At 55.0% G+C, this 13,769-nt stretch overlaps 2 protein-coding genes across 2 annotated transcripts in view; one reads left to right on the top strand and one right to left on the bottom strand.

Moving 5' to 3' along the window:
- The window catches only part of LOC143696057 (uncharacterized), a 244,020-nt gene extending 233,970 nt beyond the window's left edge, over nt 1-10,050 (top strand). Inside the window, exon 5 of the mRNA XM_077191263.1 lies at nt 8,681-10,050. Within this exon, the coding sequence (XP_077047378.1) occupies nt 8,681-9,411 (731 nt within the window). The 3' untranslated portion in view covers nt 9,412-10,050. The remainder of the gene's footprint in view (nt 1-8,680) is intronic.
- The window catches only part of LOC143696053 (uncharacterized), a 1,205,294-nt gene that overhangs the window by 309,737 nt on the left and 881,788 nt on the right, over nt 1-13,769 (bottom strand). The window lies entirely within an intron of this gene.

Genomic DNA, 13,769 nt, shown 5'->3' with positions numbered 1-13,769 from the left:
TTTTTTTTTTCTTTTTTTCCTTTCCCTTGTAGTTTAGTTAATAATTTTTTTTTTCTTTACTAAGTGGGAGCCTGCTGTGCTTATTCCTGGTCCCATCTCACAGCAGAAACCAGGGAGAGGGTATTCTCATGGGGGCACTGGCATTGTGCCAGTGTCAAACCATGACACAGTGTAGGGGGTTGTGCTGCTTAAGGGGGAGCCAGGGGCTGCCTCAGCAGTTCCTACTCTCATCTGGTCATTTGGGTTGGCCTTGACATCCCAAGTATGGCTTTGTCAGTCTGAGACGCAGGAGAGGGGTTTCATTCTTCACTTCCATGTATCCACAAGCCCTGGTTTTGACAATAATTCAGAAATTTGTGGAAGAACAGACAAATTAATGAAACAGTGTGGCCAAGCAGATGCAGAGACAAGGAGATGAGCAGCAGGGTGCTGGAAAGGAGCCCTGCTCTGAGGCTGATCCACTCCTCTGTGCCCCTCGGCAAGGTGGGGAAGGGGCTGTAAAGCCCCGTTTGAGCTGAAAGCACGAAGCAACTGCAGTTCCCCCCATCTTCCGAGGGCAGAGAGAAGCGAGCACGGCGCGGAATTGCAAAGCACAGCCCTGCAGCCCCGCGCTGCCCTCTCCCTCTTTCTCCATGCGCGCAGCCCAGCGGTGGCCACAGGGCAGGGTGACCCCGCCGCCCGCGGCCGCCCGCACCCGGCACAGGCGGCGATCGCCAGCCCCCCGCAGCATCTGGGGCTCAGGCTGCCTCTTGCCGGGCACCTCATCGCTCTCCATCCATGCTGCTGGTCCGGGATGAGCCTGCGGCCGCCCAGAGCAGCATCTGCCCGCGGCAGGAGCAGCGCTGCCGGCCCCGGGCTGCGAGCGGGCGGCCCCGGCCGATGCTTCCCGAGCGGCTGCAGGCGCTTGGAGTGAGAAAGGAATGTTCTTCCTGTGCCGCCCCATCCCCTTTCAGAGCCCTGCGTTTCCCAGCCGGCCGGATGATTCCCTTCCCAATATATTCTTCCCTTCAGCTGTCTGTCACTATTTCAGGGGGTTCTCCAGCCTGTAGTAACATAGTCAGTCTTTATGCTGGCTTAGGGGAAACATTTCCCTGCAAGACTCAGAGCTTGAGCTCATCTCCTTGCCCCAGTGAGGGATTCACCTGCAAAGTGCACGCAGACGCCTCTGTGACTTTTTTGGATGCAGCTCTTGGAAGAGGCTGCCCAGAGAAGCTGTGGCTGCCCCGGATCCCTGGGAATGTCCAAGGCCAGGCTGGAAGGAGCTTGGAGCAATAGGATAGTGGAAGGCGGTGGAATGAATGATCTTTAGTGTCCCTTCCCACCCAAACCCTTCTGGGATTCTGTGATTTGTCTCTGCTTAGGCATGTCCATGGGGACACCTGAGACTTGGGCTTTCATGCCACCCTTTCCCACTGGAGTGGCAGGAAATGGGCTGGCTTGGTGGTCTTTTGAGAGCTGCTGAAATCCAGACACAGCAGCCCTCACCCTGAAGAAAGGCAAGGCTGTTCCATTTCCTTGTTACTGCTGCCAGATTTTGGAGCCTCATTCTCTGCAGCCAGAAGAAGAAACACTTCACCCACTGAGTGGCCGGCACGGAGGGAAGGAGAGCAGCTGTGTGCTGGTGCCTGTCCTCTGCAAGGGGACACACTGTCACCCTGCCCCAGCCCTTGTGAGCCAGTCCCTGGAGAGCTGCTCTGGCCATTGCCACAAGCTCCTGGAGCTTGGTCCAAGGTTTGTTGCAGTGCAATGGATGGCTAGACGATGCCTTAATAAACTGAAGACCTAAGAAGAATAAAAAAAAAAAATAGTAAATAAAGAAGAAACAAGAAGCATAAGAAGGGTTTAGGCCAGAGAAGTGATCTTTCCAAAGCTGGGCAAGGAAAGCTTCTTGATTCTGCAGGATCTTAGACTTGTGGATGATAAATGCATTTTTGTTTGGTTCAATTCTGACTTTTGCTTTCAGCATGTGATGATTTTTAACCAAAAATATGCCAGAAACTGAGCTGCACTTTTGCTATCCTGCACAGGCTCCCCCCAAATCCTCTCTACAACATCACTCTGAGCTCTCAGTAGTGCTGTTTTAGGCATAGAAACATTTGGGGTGTGCAGGTGCTGACAAAAACAGTGGGGAAGTCACAGGCTAGGCTCCAAACACTTGAAAGCTCTGTTTTACAGTGATCACAGTGACCTTCCATGGGTGAGAGACGGGAGGTTTGAAGCTCTTCAAAGCATCCACTCCACCTGCAGTTTCCCAAAGAGGAAGATCTTCCCTGGGAGACTCGCACAGGGTGAAACACTCTCGCTGCAGCTGAGGGCAGAGGTTGTGTTTAAACAGGAGGGTGAGGAGCAGGCTCACTCAGCCATGCCATGTGCATGAAAAGCAGCTCCAGAGCTTCTGGTCTGATTTTTCAGCAGCTCACAGGGCCATGGAGTTGCTGGATGTGTTTTTGTGACCCCCCTCACCCAGGGCATGAGCCCTCTGCTCATTTGGCAGAGAGAGCAAGTGACCAAGGCATCTGGTGGATCTTCAGGGTGAGCTTTGAGAGCAAAGCCCTTGGACACACACACACACAAAGGTGGTGCCTGCCAGCAAAAACCTTGGATTTTTTTCAGTATGGGAAGATACATCCCAGGATTGGCTCATTCCCACAACCTCAGCACAAACTCAGAGCAACACAGAGGAGTACTCTGAAAAGCATGGGCTTTGCATTTTGGACACCTCTCCAAGCCCATGTGAAGGATTCCCTGGGGAATGTACTCCTGGCTCCATCCATACTGACTGCACAGTCACTCCTGGCCTTGCCACAGCTTGCTTTGTCCAAGTGTGGGTGGCTGTGGCTTTTGTGTCCCAAAGGGGACAGTCCTCCACTTCATAGCTGTGTTTTCTTCACTGAGTGGATTATTTGCTTCACTCCTGAGGTGAAAACCAGCGTGCATACAAAACAGGCAAAATTGGTTTGGGGAATAACATCAGGGAATGATGGGGTGGAAAAATGACAAAAATAGGCAGAAAACTGGCCTGGCAGTATCAATGTAATTCTTAGGGCTAAGAACCAGCAGGTGACAAACAGGTGCCGTTTTTCTGGGATAAAAGGATCCGTGCCACTTCAAATAGCATAAAAACCTTGCCTGTGGCTGGGTCTCCATGGGCTGTGCCTCTCTCCCTTGAAGCCATCCGTGCGGGAGTGTGACAGCACCAAGGGCAGTCCCAGGTGTCCCTGTGCCTCGTGTCACTGTCCTTGGCGGGCCAGCTGTCCCCTTTGTGGCCTGGCATGTGGCACGGGGGGCTCAGAGCCCGGCAGGGCCGCGCAGCCGGAGCAGCAGGGCTCCCACCGCCCCGTCCCGCAACGCTTTGTCCTTGGCTGCCGCTCTCGGTGCGCGGACAAAGACCTACGAGCCAACAGGAATCATCCTTTGGAGTCTGCACTGACAGCATGGAGAAACACTGATGGGATCATTTAATAAAATCCACACTGTTTCCTTGGGGAAGCTGAATAAACAGCGCTATCAGGAGCTGCCTCAGCCAGCCCTTGAAGGCCAGCAGTGCGTGCTGCTGGGATTGTGCTCCTTGCACGCGGAGGGAGGCAGGGAGCTGGATCCAAGGGCTCATTAATCAAACGGGAGTTTGGCTCTGCTTTGGCCCACATGGAAGCCGGGATGCTGCACAAACACACCCTTCCCTTTGGCCGTGAGCTGGCCACCTCCTCAGGCCAGCTGCAGGTGAGGGATGCACAGAGGAATGTGTGACGCCTCTTGTTTGCATTCCCCCTCACATCCAGGGAGGAGCCCGGGTCCCTCTGGGGCTGGTCCTGGCTGAGAATCCCCCTTGCTGCTCTTTCTGTGGAGAGCAGCTCAGTTAATCCGTGCCAGCTTCTTCTCCTCCTGCCCACTGTTGTCTGGGGACTGCCAACCCCCCGTCCCTGCTTGACACGTTTGGAGTAAGGCTGGGTGTGGACGTGTTCATGGAATCACAGAATCCCCAAATGGTTCAGGCTGGAAAGGATCTTAAAGCTCATCCAGTCCCACCCCCTGCCACAGGACACCTTCCAGCATCCCAGATTGCTCCAAGCCCATCCAGCCTGGCATGGAACATTTCCAGGGATGGGGCAGCCACAACATCCACACCCACAAATATTAATGAATGTTGGACTTGAGACAGCACCTAAATCCATTCCTCCTTTATTAAGCTGATCCTAAGATGCATTAGGATCCAGGGGAATCAAGGAGTTCTCAATGCCTACCCTTGTATCTCCGTTCTTGGAGTCATGTCACTGAGAATTTCAGTGTTTATTTAAAAACTTTTCTCAGATAAGGTGTGAAGCCTGAGATCACTTTCAAGACTCAAAATTTTGCTCTCAAGAAAATTAGCTTTTAAAAAATGCCGTGGTTTGAGCCAGTGTCACAGTTTCAGGGAGTTTCAGGCGAGGAGTCCACAGCCACATCAGTGCCAAGCCTTCCCTTCTAAGAAGATCTTCCCCCCCTTTTCCTCCCTTCCCACCTTAAAGAAGAAGCTGAGGAAGCTGGAGCCAGTGCTGCTGTTGCCATCTCTGCTTCTGGAATTTCCTTGGCAAGTGTGGCTTTTCTGCCATTTCTGTCCCTGCTGACTTCATCCTTTCAGCCCCTCTCCTACTTCTGGAGGTCTTGGTGGGCTCCATCCTCCAAAACCTCAACTGGCCTTTTAGGAAATCTAACATTTCTTCCTGTGAGTCCTCCGTTGAAAGCTTGTGGCCATTGCACCTTTCAGTGAGGCCAAAAACCTCAATTTATATCACTTCAACTTACTTCTGACTCCCACAATTAGTTAATCTTGCATTGATGACTGCCCATTCTGAATCATGGGTCTGGTGCTGGGACATTCAGTGCATTCAGACCAAGGGGTCTCCTGACTTTCCTTAGTCTTTGGGTTTGGACTCTGTCCTGGTGCAGTTTTCATCAGATTTGGACCAGAGGGTGCTGGACACTGGAACAGACTCCCCAGGGAATGGTCCCAGCCCCTGTGAATTCAAGGAATGTTTGGACAAGGCTCTCAGACCTGCGGTGGGATGTCCTGCGCAGGGCCATGAGTCAGACTCATGATCCCTGTGAGTCCCTTCCAGCTCAGGATATTCTTGGATTTGTTGGAGTCAGTCATGGATATGGACAAGACACCTCAGGGTGGATCCCTTTCTCTGCTCTCTGCTATTCTGCTCTTTCCTGGCAATCTCCAAGAAAATTGCTCTGCACTAATCTTTTTTTATCAATTGCAGCAGCTTGCTGGGCTTTCTTCTAAATCTTCCAGATGTCTTTGATCAGCCATGCAAAACACTTTTCATTTTCTCCTGAACTTTGCTTTTCTCTTGAATAAAAAGTGCAGCCAGACTTGCTTAAGAGGTTTTCTTGAGGCAGTACCACTTTCCTTTCTGTCTTATGGACCGTGTTTTGCCTTTTAATTTCACCAACGTGACACCTTGGTAGGACAGGGCCAGGGGATTTCCTCATTTGGATCCAGTGGGGCTGGGATTTCCAGCCCTAAACTCCTTGGACTCTGGCACCAAAAATCGATCATAACATCACACAGCAGCTTCTCCCTTTTAAACTTTCTCTGAAATAACCAAAACAGCTCTTAAAATTCCTTTCGCTTACAGCTTACATTGTGGCATGAGTGTCTCATATCTCACGACCCCTCCTCGAGACCCCTCTTAGGACCCATCCGCACCCCCCAGGTCCCCCCACAGTGCCCCAGGACCCCTCCCCAGACCCCCCCAAACCCCCGGACCCCTCCCCAAAGCCCCCCCTGACCCCCCCGGACCCTCCCCCGCCCCCCCGATCCCCTCTCAGGCCCCTCCCGCTCCTGTCCCGAGCCCGGGGGGTCCCGGCGGCGGCGGGGAAGGGGGCGCCGCTTCCGGCTCGCCTCTGATTGGCTGGGACGGCGCAGGGGAGGCGGGCCTTGCTGAGGATGGTCCCAGTTGGACCCAGTTGCCCCTGGTCTAGTCCCAGTCCCTCCCCAGATGATCCCAGTCCCTCCCAGCATGGTCCCACTCACTCCCAGTTGCCCCCAGCGTGGTCCCAGTTCTCCCCAGCATGGTCCCAGTTGTTCCCAGTGTGGTTCCAGTCCCCCCAGGATGGTTCCAGACACTCCCAGTATATCCCAGTTGCCCCCAGCATGTCTGCAGTCATTCCCAGGCACTGCCAGTGGCCCCAGTAAGGTGTCAGTTCTCCCAGTATGATCCCCCAGTCATGCCCAGTATATCCCAGTTGCCTCCAGCATGCATCCAGTCCTTCCCAGCTCCTCCAGTTTGCTTGCAGCATCATCCCAGTTTCCCTCAGCTGCTCCCAGTAGCCCAAAGTGTGATCCCAGTCACTCCCTTTAAACCCCAAATATGATCCCAGTAAGCTCCAGTTTGATCCCAGTCACATGCCAGCCCTCCCAGTGGGGTCCCAGTATAATCCCAGTTGCTTCCAGTCTCTCCCAGCTGCCTCCAGCGTGGTTCCAGTTGCTTCCTGGATCAGCCCAGTCAGTCCCAGTATGATGCCATTTGCTGCCAGCGTGCTCCCAGTTGCTCACAGTCAGGCCCAGTATGGGGGATGATGTGCAGGGTGTGCTCCCTGTCCCTCTCAGATCCTCCCAGTATTAGTCCAGTCCCTCCCAGTATGATCCAAATATGGCCCCAGTGTGCTCCCAGTCCCTGCCAGTATGAACCAGTTGTGCTCCACATGGTTCCAGTTGCTCTCTTTCCCCTCACTTTTGTTCCAGTCACCCCCAGTATCTCCCAGTGTAGCCCAGTTCCCTCCAGCATCTTTCCAGTTCCTTCCAGTATGATCCCATTTGCTCCCAAGCACTCCCAGTCAGCCTCAGTGTAGTGGCACTCACTGCCAGAATGATCCCAGTCAGCTCCAGCATGATCCCAGTTCATCCCAGTATAAGCCCAGCAGTTTCCAGTCACTCCCAGCGTGCACCCCGTCACTCCCAGTTGCTCCTGGCATGATCCCAGTTGTTCACAGCTGTTCCCAGTCACCCTCAGCATAATCCCAGTCACCCTCTGTACGATCCCAGTGCAGCCCAGTCCCTGGCAGTGCTGCCACTGCTGGGATCCCCCAGGCCTGTGTGCGTTCCCCCCTGGCGGATGTGCCGAGAGGAGCCCCAAGGGCTGGCTGTGGCCAGGCAGGGTCCCCAGCAAGGCCCAGTTTGGATGTGCAGCCCCCAGTTTGCCCAGTTTGCCTCTCCTTTGGCCCGGGCCGGGTTCCCCCCGCCCGCAGCGGCTGGGAGCAGCCGAGAGCCCCGCGCTGCCCATGCCGACCTGGCCCGGCTCCATGGCCGCTCCTGCCGCGGGCTGCGAGGGCTGCGGGAACGGGGCACCGAGGGTGTGGCTGCTGCTGGGGGAGGAGGAGGAGGGAGGGAAGGGCAGGGATGGAGGGGGAGGAGGAGGCGGGGTTAGGGGGGAGGAGGAGGAGAAGGAATGGAAGGGGAGGGATAGAAGATGAGAAGGAGGTGGGGAAAACAGAGAGGAGCGGGAGGAAGAGGAAGAGGAGGGACAAGGGCGGATCCAGGCTGAGCTCAGGGAGCCACGCGGTCTCGATCCCTGCCTGAATTCGCAGCCCCCACCTGTGGGATCATCGCCCCCCCCATGGCGCAGGTGAGCGGGGAGGGGGAGCCCCGCCCGGATATCCCGGGGGGTCCCTGGGTTGGGTTTTTGGGGGATGTTTGGAGAATGAAGAAGTCCAAGGCTGAGCGGAAAAGGCCCCTCGGGGGGACATCGGGGGGTGGCGGTGGCGGCTGCCGGCAGAGGCAGCCTGGAGGAGCAGAGCCCTGTGTCCCCCAGGAGGCCAAAGTGGGGAGGCCAGAGAGGGGGGAGCGCCGCCATTGGCGGGAGCCTCAAGAGCCTGGAGAGGGGCAGGGGGGACTCCTTGGAGCCGCTGCAGCCCAGAGCAGAGAATGAGGGGGAAGGGAGCCCAGGAGCCCAAACAGCACCGGCATCCCGAAATGGGGAGAGCCAAGAGGGGGGAGCTTTTGGCATTGCTGGCACTGCCAGCAGCCTGGGCAGGGCGGGCACCCAGGAGAAGGGGGACCCCCAATCCAAGTTTGACCCCAGCAGCTGGGACAGGGGGTAACCCCTGAACACCAGAGGGAAGGGATCAGGGATGGGGAACTCCTGGAAGGCTTTTTCAGGGCTGAATGTTGGTGTTTGGGAGGGTTTTCTGGAGCCCAGGTGGCCGGTGACTTGTAGAGATGGACTTGGGTGGGGGGAACTTCAAACTCCAGGTGCTCATCCCTTGTTTTCTCCAAACCAGGATTTCACATTGCCAACCCCTGTGAGGCTGTGAGGAAGAGGAAGATGCTCTGGGACACTGAGGCAGGTGAGGAGGAAGTCAGTGCCCCTTTCCCCTCTGTGCTGCTCCATCTCCCAGCCCAGCAGGGCCCCCGGCTGCAGCACAGCCCTGGGGGGATCTCGTTGCCCTTGCCTGTGGCACGGAGGCAAATCCCATGCTGTCCTTGTCCTTCCTCGCCCAGAGCAGGAGCTGAGCATGGAGAGCAGGGAGGACAAATGCCCGCGGCAGAACCTGGTGGCAGAGGCCGTTTTGAGCGGCTCCACGGCGCAGGAAGCCAACGGGGAGGAAAAGGCCCGGAGATGCCGCACGAGGAGGGGCTGCAAACGCAGATGGCGGGGATGTGAGGGGGAAAGAGCCAGCCTGGGCCGGGAAGGCGGCCGGAGATGGAGCCAGAGCTCGGAGCTGGTGCTCCATGAGCAGCTCCATGATGGGGAGAAGCCCCACACATGCGTGGAGTGTGGGAAGAGCTTCAGGTGGAACTCCGAGCTGATCAGGCACCAGAGGACCCACACTGGGGAACGGCCCTACGAGTGTGGGGAGTGTGGGAAGAGCTTCAGCCAGAGCTCCAACCTGATCAGCCACCAGAGGACCCACACTGGGGAGAGGCCCTACGAGTGTGGGCAGTGTGGGGAGAGCTTCAGAGAGAGCTCCAACCTGATCAAGCACCAGAGGACCCACACGGGGGAGAGGCCCTATGAGTGCTCCAAGTGTGGGAAGAGGTTTCAGACCAGGTCCCATCTTCTCCAGCACTATCAGAGTCACACAGAGGAGAGGCCCTTCCAATGCCCCAACTGTGGGAAGGGATTCAAGTACAACTCCGACGTTGTGAAGCACCGGCGCATCCACACAGGGGAGAGGCCCTACGAGTGTGATAAATGCAGGAAGAGGTTTCAGTCCAGCTCCAATCTCCTCCGGCACTATCGGAGTCACACAGAGGAGAGGCCCTTCCGCTGCCCAGACTGCGGGAAGGGATTCCAGCGCAACTGCACCCTTGTCAGGCACCGGCGCATCCACACAGGGGAGAGGCCCTATGAGTGTCCCCAGTGTGGGAAGAGCTTCTCCAGGAGCTCTACCTTGACCCGACACCAACGGAGGCACCGGTAAGGGAAGCCCTGCGAGTGCCCCGAGTGCGGGAAGAGCTTCGTGCGCTGCTGCAGCTCCATCCCCCACTGGAGGAGGCACTTTGGGCACAACCCTGGTCACTCACATTCCCTGTGATCCATGTTGGGAACACTCCTGCCTGCTTGTCCTTTTGTTTGGCATTTTTTTCTGATTCATCTTCATCCCTTAAAAACAGCCAAAACAGTGTTTAAAGAAAAAAATTGATCAAAGATGTCTAAAGTCCCACAATTTCAGAGTTTTTTTAATGGGAAATTGATGGTTTGGAGAGAATATTCTGAAGGATTTGTGTAGTCTGGGGGGGGGATTTTGTGCAGTGTTCTCCATCTCTTTGCACTCCAAAAGCCAAGAGAGTCACCTCAAAACAAGTGAATCCCACTGAAAACAACTGAATTTTAATTCATACAGGCTCAATCCCACATCAAAATGCCTTGTTCCCACCCTAAAAAACTCAGTCCCACACCAGACTCACTCCATTCCACAGCTGCCAGAGTGAGATGGGGTGTGAAGGAGATTGGGAGAAGTGCAATCCCAATTTGGAGTGATGGGATTGGGATTGTGTGGGGCTGGGTGGGTGGGATGTATTTGATAGCAAATAAAACTTTCAGAGTTAGTGCCACCTTCTCAGCTGATTGTGTTTGTGTCCTCCTTTCTCTCCTGCCTCTCTTTGCCTGCTCTGTTTCTCTCTCAGTGTCTCCCTTGAGCCAGGGCAGCTGCCACCAAAGACCCTGCCCTGATTTAATTCCCAGTGCAGGAGCTACAACGGCCATGGGTGAAGTTCTGAAGGCTGGCAGTGAAATGTCACTGTAGGATCCACTTGGCTTTCGGCCCCTTCTTAGGAGCTTTGCCTTCAAGGGCAGGAACATCTTTTCCTGGCTGGGAACTGGAATTCCAGGTCCTTGGAGTGTGTGCCATGCAGGACCATACAGACTGGGATGATATGGACTGGGATCCCACAGACTGGGACTGCACCGATTGGGACCATGTGGACTGGCATCATGTAGACTGGGATTGTATGGGTTGGGATTGTACAGACTGGGATCATGTGGACTGGGATTTCACAGGCTGGGACCGTGGGGATTAGGAGCCGAGACTGGGATCATACAAACTGGACCATATGGACCGGGATGGCTGCACCGGATCAATGTGAACCAAGGGGGTCCCGCCCTGCCCAGGGGTCCCTCCCCATCCTGCCCGGGAGCGCAGCCAAAGCTCCCCAGAATGAATGCAGAGGTCCAGGAGGGATCCCAGTGCCAATCCCATTTCCAATCCCATTTCCAGTCCAGTTCCTGCTCCTTGTGCTGGTCCCAGAGTGATCCTGGTGCTGATCCTGGTTCCGGTGCCTGCCTCAGTCTCCATCTCAGTCCCGGAGCACTCCTGGGGCTGATTCTGGTTCTCGTGTTGATCTCGATACTGGAGCAGTGCCAGTCCCAGTCCCAGTCTTGGTACCAGAGCGGTGCCAGTCCCAGTCTCAGTCCCAGTCTCGGTCCTGGAGCGGTGCCATTCTCGGTGCCGGTGCTGGTGCTGGTTTCAGTGCTGGTCTCAGTCTTGGTCCCAGAGTGGTTCTGGACCCAGTGCTGCTACTGGTGCTGGTCTTGGTCCTGGAGTGCTCCCAGTGCCAATCTCAGTCTCAGTCCCAGTCCCAGAGCGCTGCCACTCTCGGTGCTGGTTCCGGTGACGGTCTCGGTCTCAGTCCTGGAGGGCTCCCAGTCTCGGTCCTGGTCCCGGTCCCAGAGCAGTCCCGGTGCGGGTGCCGGGTTCCAGTCTCGGTCCTGATCCCAGTCCTGGAGCGCTGCCGGTGCCAGTCCCAGTTCCAAAGCGCTCCTGGTGCCGGTCCCAGTGTCAGGCTTGGTCCCAGTCTTGGTCCCAGTGCCAGTTCTGGTGCAGGTTCTGGTCTGGGTCTTGGTCCTAGTCCCGGTGCCGGTCCTGTGGCGCTGCCATCTCAGTTCTAGTGTCAGTCTTGTGGCTGGTGCCACTTCTGCTGCTGGGTTTGGTCTTGGTCCCGGAGAATTTAGGTCCATTTGGGTGATTTTAGGCCAAACTGGACAGGTTTAGGGTGGGTTTCAGATCCCTTGCAGTGATTTCAAGCCTTTTAGGGTGGATCTTAGGCCCCTTTGCAGATTTTAGGCCAAATCTGTTGGGTTTGAGGGTGGATTTTAGATCCCTTTGAATGATTTAAGCCCATTTGGGTGGGGTTTGGGCCTGTTTGGGCGATTTTAGGATAAACTGGGCAGTTTTAGAGTGGATTTTAGATGCCTTTGGCTGATTTTAGGCCCATATGGGTGGATTTTAGTCCTCTTTGGGTAATTTTACCTTGTAACGGTGATTTTAGGTCCCTTTGTGTTATAGATGGCTAATGAGATGATTGGCTCTCGCAATTAAGGGATGGATACTGTGTGAATATTAAGAGAAGCTTTATTGATGTGTGATTATGTTATTGCAGTCTGTTGTTTAGATGTCCCCTGTTCTCCCCACAGTCCCTTTCCCCCCGTTGTTACCATCAGATAGCCTGAGCCATCCAGGACAGGTAGAAAGAAGGCGAGAACAGACTTGTTCCTAGGGGAGGGGGCGTGGCAGGACAGCACCTGACCCTCCAATCAAGCTGCAGGAAAGCAGACTCCACCAATAAACAGCGAAGAAGAGTTGACTGACAGACTGTGGGAGGGGCCAGGTTTGGCTGAAGCAATCCCGGGGTATCAAAGGCGAAGCGTCCATCTTGAGGACGAGCCAGGCACGTGGTAGGCAGCCACGAGGGGAGCTCCCAGGCCTGTTCTTCCTTATTTAGTCCTTTTCTTGTCATTTTGTTAAGGTTGAATAAACCTTTTAAAATTTTCAAAGTCTGCAGTCGTTTCTCACAGTAACCAAGGGTTCCTTTCCTGGAGTTTGGTGCACAGGAGAGACACCAACCATATATTCTCAAGAGGACAAAATGGCACAAAATTTTCCTGGCAAAGATCAGAAAATCAAGAAACTTTGGAAAAAGATTTACTAAAACATCCAATTCAACATAAAACACCATAGCAGTAACTTCATTAACTCAGCCTGTTGCACCCAGAAACGTTTAATCACTTCAGTTGTTGAGGTATCAAAAAATGTTCCATATCAAGAGCATTAGAAGGAGAAGACAGAGAGACAGGAAGACAGAAGCTCTATAGAAAGAAACGCACATGGCTACCAACTGCTGGGGTTTCAGCGTGGGTGAGACACAAACCCCAGCCACGGAGCCCTTGTGACACATCAAGGCCCCTCTGGAGCAAAGAAACCATTGCTGACAGTCCAGAAACTCATGGAACCAAGGGGCCCTTGTGACAACGCAGATCCAAGGACACCATGGTGGCACTATGGAACCTCATGGGAGCAAAGAGACCATTGTGACACTCTGGTGCCTCACGGAATCAGGGGGACCATTGTGAAACTCAGGCCCCCTCTGGAACCAAGGGCCAAGGATGAAGCTGTGGGGCCCGTGGAACCAAGGAGCCATTGTGACACAGCGGGGCCACAGGGAGCCGAGGGGCCACGGGGACATTGCAAGGGCTCAGGGAAGCCAAGGGGCCGTTGTGACACTGCAGAAGAAAGGAGAACATTGTGACACTGCAGGGACTCCTGGAATCAAGGAGACCATTGGGACACTGTGGGTCCTCATGGAACCAAGGGCACAGGGAGCAGGTGTGGCTGGTTTGGCCTCCCGGGGGCTGCTGGACAGGTCTGGCTGACCTTGGCATGTCGAGGGCTGCTCCTCATCTGCCCCTGAAGCACTGGGGCTCTGGGCTCTCCTTCCTATGGGACAGAACTGTCCTGATCCTCTTCCAGGGCCCTATGGCCAAAACTGGGATTCCTTCTCCAAATTCCCTTACATGCAAAGATTGTTCCCAGATGAAATCTGCCAGGAGGGACAGATCTGGCTGCCTTGGCTACCTGGGGCCACCTCTCATCTGCCTTTGAAACCCTGGGACCATGTGCTTTTATTTCTTGTGGGAAAAAACCCTCCATCTCAACCAGGCACTCATGGCCAAAACTGGGCAACTGCCTCTGGAATTCCTTATATCCAAGGATAGCTCCCAGACAAAAGCTGCCAGCACTGACAAGTCTGGCTGGCCTAGGCTTCCTGAGGGCTGGCCCTCATCTGCCTCTGAAACACTGGGGCTGGGTGCTTTCCTTCCTTATGAAAAGAGCTCTTCTTCCTGTCCAGGCACCCACAGCCAAAACTGAGATTGCACCTCCAAAATGCCCAATGTCCAAGGAAAGCCCCTAGACAAAAGGTGCCAGGAGAGACAGGGCTGGCTGGCTTGGCCTGAGGGTGGCCACCTCTCATCATCTTCCTAAACACTTGGACTTTGTGCTTT

Source organism: Agelaius phoeniceus, chromosome 28, assembly GCF_051311805.1.
Source record: "Agelaius phoeniceus isolate bAgePho1 chromosome 28, bAgePho1.hap1, whole genome shotgun sequence".
In the NCBI taxonomy this organism is placed as follows: domain Eukaryota; kingdom Metazoa; phylum Chordata; class Aves; order Passeriformes; family Icteridae; genus Agelaius; species Agelaius phoeniceus.
This window is presented reverse-complemented; position numbering and strand designations above follow the sequence as displayed.